General features: G+C 43.4%; 1 protein-coding gene across 1 annotated transcript in view; it reads left to right on the top strand.

Moving 5' to 3' along the window:
* ubl3a (ubiquitin-like 3a) overlaps nt 1-13,639 on the top strand; it is a 61,353-nt gene extending 47,714 nt beyond the window's left edge. Inside the window, exons 2-5 of the mRNA XM_014129724.3 lie at nt 167-275; nt 2,477-2,563; nt 10,091-10,168; nt 10,747-13,639. Of these exons, the coding sequence (XP_013985199.1) occupies nt 167-275; nt 2,477-2,563; nt 10,091-10,168; nt 10,747-10,799 (327 nt within the window). The 3' untranslated portion in view covers nt 10,800-13,639. The remainder of the gene's footprint in view (nt 1-166; nt 276-2,476; nt 2,564-10,090; nt 10,169-10,746) is intronic.
* Nucleotides 13,640-18,403: the final 4,764 nt, after the last annotated feature.

The raw sequence follows: 18,403 nt of genomic DNA, 5'->3' as shown, positions 1-18,403 counted from the left end.
ACCTGCGTCTCATCCCCTTGTGTGTTTCAGATTAACCTGCGTCTCATCCCCTTGTGTGTTTCAAATTAACCTGCGTCTCATCCCCTTGTGTGTTTCAGATTAACCTGCGTCTCATCCCCTTGTGTGTTTCAGATTAACCTGCGTCTCATCCCCTTGTGTGTTTCAGATTAACCTGCGTCTCATCCTGGTCAGTGGGAAGACGAAAGAGTTCCTGTTCTCTCCCAATGACTCGGCCGCAGACATCGCCAAACACGTCTACGATAACTGGCCAATGGGTGAGTGACACCTCACAGACACACATTACAACTGGCCAATGGGTGAATGACACCAAATGCATACATATCAGTGGAGGCTGGTGGAGGGAGGATTACAATGAGCCTGTCATGTGATTTTAAAGTGACACCAGCCAGTACTGGTACATTTGGAAAGTATTCAGACCCCTTGCCTTTTTCCACATTTTGTTACTTTACATCATTATTATCAAATGTATTCAATAAAAAAAAATCCTTATCAATCTACACACAATACCCCATAATGACAAAGTGAAAACAGGTTTGAAGAAAGTTTAGCAAATTTATGAAGAAAAAAACCCGAAATACCTATTTACATAAGTATTCAGACCCTTTGCTATGAGACTCGAAATTGGCTCAGGTGCTTCCTGTTTCCATTGATCATCCTTGAGATGTTGCTACAACTTGATTGAAGTCCACCTGTTGTAAATTCAATTGATTGGATATGATTTGGAAAGGCACACACCTGTCTATATAAGGTCCCACAGTTGACAGTGCATGTCAGAGCAAAAACCAAGCCATGAGGTCGGAATTGTCCGTAGTGCTCAGAGACAGGATTGTGTAGAGGCATAGATCTGGGGAAGGATACCAAAACATTTCTGCAGCATTGAAGGTCCCCAAGAACACAGTGGCCTCCATCATTCTTAAATGGAAGAAGTTTGGAACCACCAAGACTCTTCCAAGAGCTGGTTGCCAGGCCAAACTGAGCAATCGGGGGAAAAGGGCCTTGGTCAGGAAGGTGACCAAGAACCTGATGGTCACTCTGACAGAGCTCCAGAGTTTCTCTGTGGAGATAGTTGTCCTTCTGGAAGGTTCTCCCATCTCTGCAGCACTTCACCAATCAGGCCTTTATGGTAGAGTGGCCAGACGGAAGCCAGTCTTCAGTAAAAGGCACATGACAGCCCGCTTGGATTTTGCCAAAAGGCACCTAAAGACTCTCAGACCATGAGAAACAAGATTCTCTGGTCTGATGAAACCAAGATTGAACTCTTTTGCCTGAATGCCAAACATCACATCTGGAGGAAACCTGGCACCATCCCTACGGTGAATCATGGTGGTGGCAACATCATGCTGTGGTTGTTTTTCAGCGGCAGGGACTGGGAGACTAGTCAGAATTGAACGAAATATGAACATAGCAAAGTACAGAGAGATCCTTGATGAAAACTTTCTCCAGAGCGCTCAGGACCTCAGACTGAGGTGAAGTTCACCTTCAAACAGGACAACGACCCTAAGCACACAGCCAAGACAAAGCAGGAGTGGCTTCGGGACAAGTCTCTGAATGTCCATGGGTGGCCCAGCCTGAGCCCGGACTTGAACCCGATCACAAATCTCTGGAGAGACCTTAAAATAGCTATGCAGCGATGCTCCTCTTCCAACCTGACAGAGCCTGAGAGGATCTGCATAGAGGAATGGGGGAAACTCCCAAAATGCAGGTGTGCCAAGCTTGTAGCGTCATACCGAAGAAGTCTTGAGGCTGTAATTTCTGCCAAAGATGCTTCAACAAAGTACTGAGTAAAGGGTCTGAATACTTATGTAAATGTAAATGTTATTTTTTAATTTTTTTTAATAATAAACTTTCTAAAAACCTGTTGTTGCTTTCTCATTATGGGTTATTGTGTGTAGGTTGTTGAGGAGAAAAAAACAATTGAATCCACTTTAGAATAAGGCTGCAACGTAACAAAATGTGGAAAAAGTCAAAGGGTCTGAATACTTCCCGAATGCACTGTATGATACTTCATGCAGTATAAGAAGTAATTTTAGGGAGTATAAGAAGTAATACAGGGAAGATGGAGGAACTCTGGTGGGAATGATGGGGACATGTTACACCCTAATGAGTATAAAGACCTTGAGCCAGAACCCCTCACAGACCCTGGATCTTGCATGCACGCACGCACGCACGCACGCACGCACGCACGCACGCACGCACACACGCACACACACACACACACACACACACACACACACACACACACCTAAACATGTTAACTTGCATGGTTTGTTAGGTGTGGGTGTGTTTGGACATATGGTGTCCTCCAGACCCATTTCTCTGTCTTCCTTCTCGCTATCTGTCTCTCCTTCTGGTGATGGTGATGATAATGTTGTTGATGATGGCGATGATGTTGATGATGGCGATGATAATGTTGTTGTTGATGATGGAGGTGATAGTGGTCTTCATCCCTCTACAGACTGGGAGGAGGAACAGGTCAGCAGTCCTAACATCCTGAGGCTCATCTACCAGGGTCGCTTTCTACATGGAAACGTCACGCTAGGAGGTGAGAACACAAAGGAAACACACACACACACACAGTCAAAATCAGTCAATTGAAATCAATTCATTAGGCCCTAATCAATGGATTTCACATGACTGGGAATACAGATTTGTATATGTTGGTCACAGATACCTTTTCTGGATCAGAAAACCAGTCCCATATCTGTTGTGACCACCATTTGCCTCACGACATAGGCTGTTGATTGTGGCCTGTGGAATGTTGTCCCACTCCTCTTCAATGGCTGTGAGAAGTTGCTGGATATTGGCGTACAGATCCTTGTGACATGGATCCATGCATTATCATGCTGAAACATGAGGTGATGGCGGCGGATGAGTAGCATGACACCCACAGGTTTCATCAGCTGTCCGGTGAAGAAGCCAGATGTGGAGGTCCTTACATGTGGTCTGCGGTTGTGAGGCTGGTTGAACGTACTGCCAAATTCTCTAAACAACATTGGAGGCAGCTTATGGTAGAGCAATTAACATAACATTCTCTGGCAACAGCTCTGGTGGACATTCCTGCAGTCAGCATGCCAATTGCATGCTCTCTCAAAACTTGAGACATCTGTGGTATTGTGTTGTGTGACAAAATTGCACATTTCAGAGTGGCCTTTTATTGCCCCCAGCACAAGGTGCACCTATATAATGATCACGCTGTTTAACCTCTCTAGGGTAGGTGGCACCAAATCGTCCCACCTACGTAACAGCCAGTGTAATCCCGTGGCGCGTTATTCAAAAACCTCAAAAATGCAAAAACTTAAATTTTTCAAACATATGACTATTTTACACCATTTTAAAGACAAGACTCTCGTTAATCTAACCACACTGTCCGATTTCAAAAAGGCTTTACAACGAAAGCAAAACATTAGATTATGTCAGCAGAGTACCCAGCCAGAAATAATCAGACACCCATTTTTCAAGCTAGCATATAATGTCACATAAACCCAAACCACAGCTAAATGCAGCACTAACCTTTGATGATCTTCATCAGATGACAACCCTAGGACATTATGTTATACAATACATGCATGTTTTGTTCAATCAAGTTCATATTTATATCAAAAAACAGCTTTTAACATTAGCATGTGACTAGCATGTGACTAGCATTCCCACCGAACACTGCCGGTGAATTTACTAAATTACTCACGATAAACGTTCACAAAAAGCACAACAATTATTTTAAGAATTATAAATACAGAACTCCTCTCTGCACTCGATATGTCTTTTAAAATAGCTTTTCGGTGAAAGCACATTTTGCAATATTCTCAGTAGATAGCCCGGCATCACAGGGCTAGCTATTTAGACACCCTGCAAGTTTAGCACTCACCAAAGTCAGATTTACTATAAGAAAAATGTTATTACCTTTGCTGTCTTCGTCAGAATGCACTCCCAGGACTTCTACTTCAATAACAAATGTTGGTTTGGTTCAAAATAATCCATAGTTCTATCCAAACAGCGGCGTTTTGTTCGTGCGTTCAAGACACTATCCGAAAGGGTAAATAAGGGTGACGAGCATGGCGCAATTCGTGACAAAAAATTCTAAATATTCCATTACCGTACTTCGAAGCATGTCAACCGCTGTTTAAAATCAATTTTTATGCCATTTTTCTCATAAAAAAGCGATAATATTCCGACCGGGAATCTGCGTTTAGGTAAACAGACGAAAGAAAATAAAGCATGGGGTCGACTCGTGCACGCGCCTAAGCCCATAGTACTCTGATCGGCCACTTGCCAAAAGCGATAATGTATTTCAGCCAGAGGCTGCCTCGATATCGTTCAGCTTTTTCCCGGGCTCTGAGAGCCTATGGGAGCTGTAGGAAGTGTCACGTTAGAGCAAAGATCCTCAGTCTTCAATAAAAAGAGCCAAGATGAAACACAACTTGTCAGACAGGCCACTTCCTGCATGGAATCTTCTCAGGTTTTGGCCTGCCATTTGAGTTCTGTTATACTCACCGACACCATTCAAACAGTTTTAGAAACTTTAGGGTGTTTTCTATCCAAAGCCAATAATTATATGCATATTCTACTTACTGGGCAGGAGTAATAATCAGATTAAATCGGGTACGTTTTTTATCCGGCTGTGAAAATACTGCCCCCTAGCCATAACAGGTTAAGGGCAAAAATGAAAGTAGGGTGTTTGGGTGGGGGTATAACACAAACGTTATATGCATCCAGCAACCCAAAGGATCCAAGTTCGAATCTCATCACAGACAACTTCAGCATGTTAGCTAATTAGCAAATGTTCAAATACTTACTACTTTGCAGCTACTTTGCAGCTACTTAGCATGTTAGCTAAGCCTAACCCTAACCTTAACTCTTTCAGCTAACCCTTCCCATACCCCTAACCTTAACCCTTTAACCTAACTCTTAACCTCTTACATTTAGATGTTCCGCTAGCGGAACCCCTCGCCAATATCCAATGATAGGGCGTGGCGCGAATTACAAACTCCTCAAAAATCCCAAAACTTCAATTTTTCAAACATATGACTATTTTACACCATTTTAAAGACAAGACTCTCCTTTATCTAACCACATTGTCCGATTTCAAAAAGGCTTTACAACGAAAGCAAAACATTAGATTATGTCAGGAGACTACCCAGCCAGAAATAATCACACACCCATTTTTCAAGCTAGCATATAATGTCACATAAACCCAAACCACAGCTAAATGTAGCACTAACCTTTGATGATCTTCATCAGGTGACACTCCTAGGACATTATGTTATACAATACATGCATGTTTTGTTCAATCAAGTTCATATTTATATCAAAAACCAGCTTTTTACATTAGCATGTGACGTTCAGAACTAGCATACCCACCGAAACTTTCGGTGAATTTACTAAATTACTCACGATAAACGTTCACAAAAAGCATAACAATTATTTTAAGAATTATAGATACAGAACTCCTTTATGCAATCGCGGTGTCCGATTTTAACATTTTGCAATATTCTGAGTAGATAGCCCGGCCATCATGGCTAGCTATTTTGACACCCACCAAGTTTGGCACTCACCAAACTCAGATTTACTATAAGAAAAATTGGATTACTTTTGCTGTTCTTCGTCAGAATGCACTCCCAGGACTTCTACTTCAACACCCAATGTTGTTTTGGTTCCAAATAATCCATAGTTATATCCAAATAGCTGCGTTCTGTTCTTGCTTTCAAGACACTATACGAAGGGTGACGCACCAGCGCGTATTGTGACAAAAAATGTCAAAATATTCCATTACTGTACTTCAAAGCATATCAAACGCTGTTTAAAATCAATTTTTATGCGATTTTTCTCGTAAAATAGCGATAATATTCCGACCGGGAAGAAGTAAGACTGAAAGAAGTAAAATGGAGTCGTCACATGCACGCGCGCACCCGTGTCATTGTTCTCAGATCGACCACTTTCCAAATCCCCTACTGTTTTTCGCCCAGGGACTGCAGAGTCATCATTCCCCGTTCTGGCACCTTCTGAGAGCCTATGGGAGCCTTAGAAAATGTTACGTTACAGCAGAGATCCTCTATTTTCCATAAAGAGGCTATAGAAGGCCAAGAAATGGTCAGAGAGGGCACTTCCTGTATGGAATCTTCTCAGGTTTTGGCCTGCCATATGAGTTCTGTTATACTCACAGACACCATTCAAACAGTTTTAGAAACTTTAGGGTGTTTTCTATCCAAATAAAATAATTATATGCATATTCTAGTTTCTTTTTATCTGGCCGTGAAAATACTGCCCCCTATCCTAAACAGGTTAAACTTAACCCTAACCCTAACGCCTAGCCTAGCTAACGTTAGCCACCTAGATAGAATATATAACATATCAAACATTTTGCTAATTCGTAACATATAATACGAATTGTAATTCATACCTTATAATACAACATGGGTGATGGACATCCACAAATTAATACATACCATACGAAATGTAACTTATCATACTAAATGGAGCATCTCGGATTTACGTACAGAATAATACAAAATGCTCTGAGACCATGTTGGGAATCCACTGAATACTAACCTAGCCTGGGATATGAAGAGAGATTGGAACAGGAGTTAAGACGGATAGAGTGACAGGGATCTGGTCCATCAATGTTTAACATCACATCACTATAGCTTTTATGTACACTCCTCTTCTATATATGATGTGTGTTTAAATTGAGTTTACAAAACATTAAGAACACTCTTTCCATGACATAGACTGACCAGGGGAATCAAGGTGAAAGCTATGAACCCTTATTTTTACATATGTTTTTATATACAGAAAAAAATATGAACGCAGCATGCAAAAATGTCAACGATTTTATTACAGTTCATAAACTCAGCAAAAAAAGAAACGTCCCCTTTTCAGGACCCTGTCTTTGAAAGATAATGTGTAAAAATCCAAATAACTTCACAGATCTTCATTGTAAAGGGTTGACACACTGTTTCCCATGCTTGTTCAATGAACCATAAACAATTAATGAAGATGCACCTGTGGAACAGTCGTTAAGACACTAACAGCTTACAGACGGTAGGCAATTAAGGTCACAGTTATGAAAACTTAGGACACTAAAGAGGCCTTTCTACTGACTCTGAAAAACACCAAAAGAAAGATGCCCAGGGTCCCTGCTCATCTGCGTGAACGTGCCTTAGGCATGCTGCAAGGAGGCATGAGGACAGTAGATGTGACCAGGGCAATAAATTGCAATGTCCGTGCTGTGAGACGCCTAAGACAGCGCTACAGGGAGACAGGACGGACAGCTGATCATCCTCGCAGTGGCAGACCACGTGTAACAACACCTACACAGGATCGGTACATCCGAACATCATCACCTGCGGTACAGGATGGCAACAACAACTGCCCGAGATACACCAGGAACACTCAGACTGTCCGCAATAGGCTGAGAGAGGCTGGACTGAGGGCTTGTAGGCCTGTTGTAAGGCAGATCCTCACCAGACATCACCGGCAACAACGTTGCCTGTGGCACAAACCCACTGTTGCTGGACCAGACAGGACTGGCAAAAAGTGCTCTTCACTGACGAGTCACGGTTTTGTCTCACCAGGGGTGATGGTTGGATTTACATTTATCGTCGGAGGAATGAGTGTTACACTGTGGCCTGTACTCTGGAGCGGGATTGATTTGGAGGTCGAGGGTCCGTCATGTTCTGGGGCGGTGTGTCACAGCACCATCGGACTGAGCTTGTTGTCATTGCAGGCAATCTCAACGCTGTGCGTTACAGGGAAGACATCCTCCTCCCTCATGTGGTACCCTTCCTGCAGGCTAATCCTGACATGACCCTCCAGCATGACAATGCCACCACGCACAGAACGAGCAGTATGGCAGATTTCCTGCAAGACAAGAATGTCAGTGTTCTGCCATGGCCAGCAAAGAGCCTGGATCTCAATCCCATTGAGCATGTCTGGGACCTGTTGGATCGGAGGGTGAGGACTAGGGCCATTCCCCACAGAAATGTCTGGGAACTTGCATGTGCCTTGGTGGAAGAGTGAGGTATAGCAAGAACTGGCAAATCTGGTGCAGTCCATGAGGAGGAGATGTACAGCAGTACTTAATGCAGCTGGTAGCCACACCAGATACTGACTGTTACTTTTGATTTTGACCCCCGCTTTGTTCATGGACACATTATTCAATTTCTGTTAGTCACATGTCTGTGGAACTTGTTCAGTTTATGTCTCAGTTGTTGGATCTTATGTTCATACAAATATTTACACATGTTAAGTTTGCTGTGAGAGGACGTGAAAGGAGGTTTCTTTTTTTGCTGAGTTTATAAGGAAATGCATCAATTGAAATAAATTAGTTAGGCCCTAACTGCAAAATGAAGGAAAAGCAGCCAACAAGTACTCAGCATATGTGGGAACTCCTTCAAGACTGTTGGAAAAGCATTTCAGGTGAAGCTGGTTGAGAGAATGCCAAGAGTGTGCAAAGCTATCATTAAGGCAAAAGGTGGCTACTTTGAAGAATCTCAAATAAGAATATATTTGGATTTTTTTAACACTTTTTTGGTTACTACATGAATCTATGTGTTATGATGTCATCATTATTATACTTTTTTATTTATTTTTGGTGGGGGGGTAGATCAGCTTTAATATTGCAGATTGTGGCTTCCGTAATTGTCTGCATCATTTCCAATCCCCCATATTTTTCTTTTGGTAAATATATAATTTAAATATGATCCCTTATTGATGTCACTTGTGAAATCCACTTAAATCAGTGGAGGGGAGGAGACAGGTTAAATAAGGATTTTTAAGCCTTGAGACAATTGAGACATGGATTGTGAATGTGTGCCATTCAGAGAGTGAACGGGCAAGACAAAAGATTTAAGCGCTTTTGAATAGGGTATGGTAGGTGCCAGGCGCACCGTTTTGTGTCAAGAACTGCAACGCTGCAGTATATTTCACGCTCAGCAGTTTCCTGTGTGTATCAAGAATGGTCCACCACCCAAAGGACATCCAGCCAACTTGACACAACTGTGGGAAGCATTGGAGTCAACATGGGCCACCATCCCTGTGGAACGCGTTCGACACCTTGTAGAGTCCATGCCCCTGATTAATTGAGGCTGTTCTGAGGGCAAAAGGGGGCTGGTGCACCTCAACATTAGGAAGGTGTTCTTAATGTTTGGTTTACTCAGTGTATGTATCTCTTGCTCTCGTCTCATTCCCTCTTTCAAATCAAATTGTATTTGTCACATGCACCGAATACACCTTACCGTAAAATGCTTACTTACAAGCCCTTAACCAACAATGCAGTTCAAGAGTTAAGAAAATATTTACAAAATAAACTAAAGTAAAAACAATAAAATAAAAAAGTAACACAATAAAATAACAATAATGAGGCTATATACAGGTGGTACCGGTACTGAGTCAATGTGTGGGGGTACAGGTTAGCTGAGGTAATTTGTACATGTAGGTAAGAGTAATGTGACTATGCATAGATAATAAACAGTGAGTAGCTGCAGTGTAAAAACAAAGGTGGGTGTCAATGTAAATTGTCCGGGTTGCCAATTGATTAATTGTTCAGCAGTCTTATGACTTGGGTGACTGGAGTCTTTGACAATTTTTTGGGCCTTCCTCTGACACTGCCTAGTATATATGTCCTGGATGGCAGGAAGCTTGTCCCCAGTGATGTACTGGGCCATACGCACTACCCTCTGTAGCGCCTTACGGTCAGATGCCGAGCAGTTGCCATACCAGGCGGTGATGCAACCGGTCAGGATGCTCTCGATGGTGCAGCTGTAGAACTTTTTGAGGATCTCTTTCTCTTGCTTTTGTCCACTTTCTCTCTCTCTTTCTCTCTTTCTCTTCTCTCAGGTCTCTCTCTGTCTGGCTCCTGTCTCTCCTCTCTCTTGGTTGTGTATTCTATGTTAGATCAGTCAGATGATTATAGTTATGATGATATATTGTCTTTGTAACAAGTCTTTGTCCGTTAACTAACCGCTTTTTATTTCCCTCTTTTTCTGTTCTACTCTGCCACTCGCACGCTCCCCCTCTCCTCCTCCTCCCTCCCCTCCTCCTCCTCCCTCCCCTCCTCCTCCCCTTCTCTCAGCTCTCAAACTGCCTCTGGGGAAAACCACAGTGATGCATTTAGTTGCCAGAGAGACGTTGCCTGAGCCAAACTCCCAAGGTAACCCGCTTTTCATTTATCCCACCTCCCAGACTTTTAATTCATCCCTTGTTCCTCCCCCTCACACTAAAACACAGTAATAGATGATGCCTTTACTGTAGATGATGGTAGTACAGTTATTTCTGTTTGTTTAAGAACAGGTAAAGATCAATGATGAATATTTCTAACCTATTACCAGTACTATACAGTGTAGTAAGACGTGTGTTTCAGTAAGCGTATGCAACACTATTTAAATAATGACAGATGGTTGTTTTTGTTGCAATGCTACATTTGAGCTGATACTCTTTTTAGAAAAAAGGTAGATTTCTCAACAATATTGCTACTATGTAGTTAAACAGTGTCCTGACCGTGTCCTGACCGTGTCCTGACCGTGTCCTGACCGTGTCCTGACAGTGTCCTGACATTGTCCTGACATTGTCCTGACATTGTCCTGACCGTGTCCTGACCGTGTCCTGACCGTGTCCTGACCGTGTGACTTTCTGACCGTGTTCTGACTGCATCCTGACTGTGTTTGACTGTTTGACAGGGTGCTGACCACATTCCTACTGTGTTTGACTGTGTGTTGTGTTCCTTCTCAGGTCAGAGGAACAGAGAGAAAACTGGAGAGAGTAACTGCTGTGTCATCCTGTAAATACCCACCTCCCTCCCCCACCTCCATCCCCCAATCCTCACCACCCCTATCTTGGATCCAACCAACACACTGTCCTGTCTTGCAGTCTCTCTAGAATTCTGCTGCACACACACACATACACACACACACACACACACACACACACACACACACACACACACACACACACACACACACACACACACACACACACACACACACACACACACACACACACACACACACACACACACACACAAAACATTCTGTGTTCCTCATAGCAATACAGTGCACTTGCTTATAAACTGTGTGTGTGTGTGTGGGCCGGTCTCTCTCACTCAGACTTAACCACTAAATAAACCCCCGCCCCCCCCCCCACACACCCTTTGACCACCCACTTATCCAGATGTGCTGTGTATCTCCCATAGTGCAGCAAAGCATTGATGTGCCTGATCAGAACACACACACACACATGCCTGTGTCCTTTTTACCTCCCCCTCTACCACTTGTGTATATGCCCTTAAATCTTACACTAGTGCATTGACAGACCGATCCAGTCTATTATTCACTCATGATGGTTCGAGCCAATTACTAACAAACAGTGTTGTTATTTGGCCATAATATCATGTTGTTGACTGTGTTTTGACAGTCGGTCCTCTTCTCCTTTCTGACCGGTCAGTGTTTTAGATCATTCCTCCGTCAGAACCCTCACCCCCCCCTTTTCCCCTGAACAACGAGAAAGAAACTGAACAAGGGGAAGAAAGACAGACAGATCTCCCTTCTTCCTCGTTCCTCCTCACCAGAAAGACAGACAGATCTCCTTTATTCCCCGTTCCTCCTCACCAGAAAGACAGACAGATCTCCTTTATTCCCCGTTCCTCCTCACCAGAAAGACAGACAGATCTCCTTTATTCCCCGTTCCTCCTCACCAGAAAGACAGACAGATCTCCTTTATTCCCCTTTCCTCCTCACCAGAAAGACAGACAGATCTCCTTTATTCCCCGTTCCTCCTCACCAGAAAGACAGACAGATCTCCTTTATTCCCCTTTCCTCCTCACCAGAAAGACAGACAGATCTCCTTTATTCCCCGTTCCTCCTCACCAGAAAGACAGACAGATCTCCTTTATTCCCCGTTCCTCCTCACCAGAAAGACAGACAGATCTCCTTTATTCCCCGTTCCTCCTCACCAGAAAGAAAGACAGATCTCCTTTATTCCCCTTTCCTCCTCACCAGAAAGACAGACAGATCTCCTTTATTCCCCGTTCCTCCTCACCAGAAAGACAGACAGATCTCCTTTATTCCCCGTTCCTCCTCACCATAAAGACACACAGATCTCCTTTATTCCCCATCCCTCCTCACCATAAAGACACACAGATCTCCTTTATTCCCCATCCCTCCTCACCATAAAGACACACAGATCTCCTTTATTCCCCTTTCCTCCTCACCAGAAAGACAGACAGATCTCCTTTATTCCCCGTCCCTCCTCACCAGAAAGAAAGACGGAATACACCTCCCTCATCCCACCTTTCTCCCTGAAAGAATGAAAAGACAGACAGATCTGTTGAATACCTCTAGTGTTGTGATGGGTTGGGTCTGCTTGCCAATCCAAGCCAAGGGAAAGAACCAATCTGGAATTAAGTGTTATTTTCTTCCAAATCTCTTTCTTCTTCACTTAAAGAAAGATAAAGGCATACATTTTTTTGCACAACAATGAACGCATGTGCCCTAACCAGCCCCCCCCAGCCCTCCACCATCACCGAACGACCTGTAAAAAGAGTTTCTTATTTTACTTAGTATTTTTCCAATGGGAATAATATATATATAAAAAAACTAAGGTAACATATGTGTAGAATATATTGAATATAAATATTCTCTAGAACATGATGATGCCTCTAGATCCTGTTGATGCCAGTATATTGATGTTTTTAGTGTCTCTGTGTGCACCATCATTAACTAGCTAGCTTCCTAGACAGAAGTTCAAACTGTCACCTTGCTGACGACGCTACAGTACGTCCCAAATGACACCCTATTTCAGATCTAGTGTGATACTTTTGACCAAGGCCTATAGGACCTGCGAAAGAATAGTGCGGGAGGTGTACTTGTACATCAAGCTGCCTTAAACTAAAGAAACAGGAGATGGGCTCCTGCCTTATGGGCTTTTCTGGCTCAGACAAGGCTACTTACTTATGTAGGGCCCTGGTCCAAAGTAGTGCACTATATAGTGTGCCATTTAGGGCATAGTCAACTTGTTGTCCTTTAAGCAGCAAAACAGAACCATCCTCCTAATCATTGACATACAGAACTATTTGAAACATTTTTTGAAATGTATTTTTATTTTCTGTAATTTTTTTCTTTGTGTTTTATTTTGCTTTGTAACAGCACTAGGTCTTAAAGGCTCTGTCCCAAATGGCACTCTATTCCCTATATGTTGTACTACATTTGACAAGGACCCATAAGGCTCTGGGCCAAGGTAGTTCACTATGAAAGGAAATAGGAGGCCATTTGGGATGTAGCCAAATATTATAGTTTATCTTGCTCAGTAATCAGGGTTTCAAGCTGTACAGTGATAATATTGAAAAGCATTTTCTAAATGATTGTAAATAGCACTAATCTAATGCTCATCCCCTATACCCCTCTTCCAAACTTCAAATGGAATAAATCCATCTGTCAACTAAATAAAGATTATTGAAGTGCAGCCATTGATTTATGACTTGATCCATCTATTAACTAAATATAGATTATTGAAGTGCAGCCATTGATTTATGACTTGATCCATCTATTAACTAAATATAGATTATTGAAGTGCAGCCATTGACTTATGTGATCATTACTCTCATTAAACAATCATTATGTTGCGCCTTGTTACTTGTCCCTGTCTTCTTGTAGTAGCCATCACACACACACACACACACACACACACACACACACACACACACACACACACACACACACACACACACACACACACACACACACACACACACACACACACACACACACACACACACACAGACTGCCCTTTGTCCTCTGTAGTGCCACTCGGGGAGCAGACAGACAGGGAGAGAGAAAGGCGTAATCTCTTACAGTAACAGTACCTCCACTCAACACACCAGTGTGTTTCATTACACCAAGCACAACACAGGACTGTTAGTGATATTACACCACTCACTGACTCACTCAGCCCAAATACTGGCCTACTGTAGTCTGTTATAGAACCCAAATACTGGTCTACTGTAGTCTGTTATAGAACCCAAACACTGGCCTACTGTAGTCTGTTATAGAACCCAAATACTGGTCTACTGTAGTCTGTTATAGAACCCAAACACTGGCCTACTGTAGTCTGTTATAGAACCAAAATACTGGTCTACTGTAGTCTGTTATAGAACCCAACTACTGGTCTACTGTAGTCTGTTATAGAACCCAAATACTGGCCTACTGTACTCTATTTTAGAATTGTCATACGTCCCGGACACACTAAACGAAGGACATAGCCATAGTCACCTGTTTCAGCCTTCCAGAAATTTGAGACTGGGACGGAGGTTCACCTTCCAGCAGGACAATAACCTTAAGCATACTGCTAAAGCAACATTCCAGTGGTTTAAGGGGAAACATTGAAATGTCTTGGAATGGCCTAGTCAAAGCCCATACCTCAATCAAATTGAGAATCTGTGGTATGACTTAAAGATTGCTGTACACCAGTGGAACCCATCCAACTTGAAGGAGCTGGAGCAGTTTTGCCTTGAAGAATGGGCAAAAATCCCAGTGGCTAGATGTGCCAAGCTTATAGAGACATACCCAAAGAGACTTTCAGCTGTAATTGCTGCAAAAGGTGGCTCTACAAAGTATTGAATTTGGGGGGGGGGGGGGTGTGAATAGTTATGCACGCTCAAGTTTTCAGTTTTTTGTCCTATTTCTTGTTTGTTTCACAAGAAAAAAATATTTTGCATCTTCAAAGGGGTAGGCATGTTGTGTAAATCAAATTATACAAACCCCCCTAAAACTATTTTAATTCCAGGTTGTAAGGCAACAAAATAGGAAAAATGCCAAGGGGGTGAATACTTTCACAAGCCACTGTACATACGCCAACCAGAAGCCATGGATTACAGGCAACATTCACACTGAGCTAAAAGGGCATCTTTCAGGGTGCGGGATTCTAACCTGGAAGCTTATAAGAAATCCTGCTATGCCCTCTGACGAACCGTCAAACAGGCAAAGCGCCAATACAGGACTAAGATTGAATCGTACTACAAAGGCTCCGATGCTCATCAGATGTGGCAGGGCCTGCAAACTATTACAGACTACAAAGGAAAGCACAGCCGCGAGCTGACCAGTGACACGAGCCTACCAGATGAGTTAAATAACTTCTATGCTTGCTTCGATGCAAGCAACACTGAGGCATGCATGAGAGCATCAGCGGTTCCGGACGACTGTCGCTCTCCGTAGCCGATGTGAGTAAGACCTTTAAACAGGTCAACATTCACAAGGCAGCGGGGCCAGACGGATTACCAGGACGTGTGCTCCGGGCATGTGCTGACCAAATGGCAGGTGCACTGACATTTTCAACATGTCCCTGATTGAGTCTGTAATACCAACATGCTTCAAGCAGACCACCATAGTCCCTGTGCCCAAGAGCACTAATGGAACCTGCCTAAATGGTTACAGACCCATAGCACTCACATCCGTAGCCATGAAGTGCTTTGAAAGGCTGGTAATGGCTCACATTAACACCATTATCCCAGAAACCCTAGACCCACTCCAATTTGCATACCGCTTTAAACAGATCCACAGATGATTCAATCTATATTGCACTCCACACTGCCCTTTCCACCTGGACAAAAGGAACACCTATGTGAGAATGCTATTCATTGACTCCAGCTCAGTCTTCAACATCATAGTGCCCTCAAAGCTCGTCACTAAGCTAAGGATCCTGGGACTAAACACCTCCCTCTGCAACTGGATCCTGGACTTCCTGACGGGCCACCCCCAGGTGGTAAGGGTAGGCAGCAACACATCTGCCACGCTGATCCTCAACACTGGAGCCCCTCGGATGCGTGCTCAGTCCCATCCTGTCCTTCCTGTTCACCCATGACTGCATGGCCAGGCACGACTCCAACCCCATCATGAAGTTTGTAGACGACACAACAGTCGTAGGCCTGATCACCGACAACGATGAGACAGCCTATAGGGAGGAGGTCAGAGACTTGGCCGGGTGGTGCCAGAATGACAACCTCTCCCTCAACGTAATCAAGACAAAGGAGATGATTGTAGACTACAGGAAAAATAGGACCGAGCACGCCCCCATTCTCATCGATGGGGCTGTAGTGAAGCAGGTTGAGAGCTTCAAGTTCCTTAGTGTCCACATCACCAACAAACTAGAATGGTCCAAACACACCAAGACAGTCGTGAAGAGGGCACGACAAAACCTATTCCCCCTCAGGAAACTCAAAAGGTTCAACAGCTGCAACATCGAGAGCATCCTGACTGGTTGCATCACTGTCTGGTACGGCAATTGCTCGGCTTCCGACCGCAAGGCACTACAGAGGGTAGTGCGTATGGCCCAGTACATCACTGGGGCTAAGCTGCCTGTCATCCAGGACCTCTACACCAGGCAGTGTCAGAGGAGGGCCCTAAAAATTGTCAAAGACCCCAGCCACCCCAGTCATAGACTGTTCTCTCTATGACCGCATGGCAAGCGGTACCCTGGCTATTTGCATTGTGTCCCGCCACTCTTCTCTTTTACGCTGCTGCTACTCTCTGTTTATTATCTATGCATAGTCACTTTAACTATACCTACATGTACATATTACCTCAATTAGCCCCCGAACATTGACTCTGTATCGGTACCACCTGTATATAGCCTCGCTACTGTTATTTTCACTGTCATTTTACTGTTTAAAAAAAATATATAATTCTTTACATATCTATTGTTTACCTAATACCTATTTTTTACTTCAAATTTGCACTGTTGGTTTGGGCTTGTAAGTAAGCATTTCACTGTAAGGTCTACACCTGTCGTATTCGGCGCACGTGACAAACTTTGATTTGATTTGTTATAGATCCCAAGCATTGGCCTACTGTAGTCTGTTATAGAACCCAAATACTGGTCTACTGTAGTCTGTTATAGAACCCAAATACTGGCCTACTGTAGTCTGTTATAGAACCCAAATACTGGCCTACTGTAGTCTGTTATAGAACCCAAATACTGGCCTACTGTAGTCTGTTATAGAACCCAAATACTGGTCTACTGTAGTCTGTTATAGAACCCAAATACTGGCCTACCGTACTCTGTTAAAGAACCCAAACACTGGCCTACTGTAGTCTGTTGTAGAACCCAAATACTGGTCTACTGTAGTCTGTTATAGAACCCAAATACTGGCCTACTGTAGTCTGTTATAGAACCCCAATACTGGCCTACTGTAGTCTCTTATAGAACCCAAATACTGGCCTACTGTAGTCTGTTATACAATCCAAATACTGGCCTACTGTAGTCTGTTATAGAACCCAAATACTGGTCTACTGTAGTCTGTTATAGAACCCAAATACTGGCCTACTGTAGTCTGTTATAGAACCCAAATACTGGTCTACTGTAGTCTGTTATAGAACCCAAATACTGGCCTACTGTAGTCTGTTATACAATCCAAATACTGGCCTACTGTAGTCTGTTATAGAACCCAAATACTGGTCTACTGTAGTCTGTTATAGAACCCAAATACTGGCCTACTGTAGTCTATTTTAGAATTGTCATACGTCCGGGACACACTAAACAAAGGACATAGCCATAGTCAAGGGAGAACTCAGGGCCTCCTGGTCCACAGGTGCATTTCGACAGTGCAGTGCGCTTGGCGACATCACGCCTTTGATTTAATCTCGGCATAAATTGGTCTCTGCTTGGTTTGGCCCTCTGTGGAAAATGTCAGCCACCCCTGGTGTAGGGACAACTACTATTCAAAGAGAAACATTGAGCTAGTTGAGTAGGCCTGGAGAAAGTTTTCAGTGTCCCAAATGGGACTACTTTAGACCAGGGCCCTATAATCCCATTATAGTGCACTACTTTTGACCAGGGCCCATAGGCCTGGTCAAAAGTGTTTTTTAAGGTCAGCTAGTGTTTTTTAAGGTCAGCTAGTGACACTCCCTCCTGTGAACAAACCTCCATTGTGCTGCTGATAATAATGTAATCATTGTGTAGGTGTTTATATCCAAAGCAGTGAACACATAGGGCTATTGACTGGTATTTGTAACCTGACTTACACTACCTGATTGCCCCAGAAGTGATTCATCCATTTGACTTGAATTGACTCTATGAGGCCATCTGAACCACTTTCATGTTCCAGTGGTTTATACTCAGGCCAGGATTCAACCTCAGCGCAGCTTTTAAAAGCAACGTTCCCGAGTTAGCGTGGACCACATTCACAATAAATGCTGCATCTGTCTGATATTACCTTTTTAGATAGGGCATCCCGCTGAATTCCAGACGTACTTTAAGCCTACACACACTGTAATGTTATTGGTAGATGGTAGCACCAAACTCAAGCTAATGTGCTCTGTCTTCATCAGCAGTGATCACAGGATTCATACTGGCAGGTAATGTATGCATTAGTATCTGGCGCCATCTTCTGGCTAGAACA

This window comes from Salmo salar, chromosome 11 (genome assembly GCF_965601325.2).
Source record: "Salmo salar chromosome 11, fSalSal1, whole genome shotgun sequence".
NCBI lineage: Eukaryota > Metazoa > Chordata > Actinopteri > Salmoniformes > Salmonidae > Salmo > Salmo salar.
The sequence above is the reverse complement of the archived record's forward strand: the minus strand, read 5'-3'. Positions and strand labels throughout refer to the sequence as shown.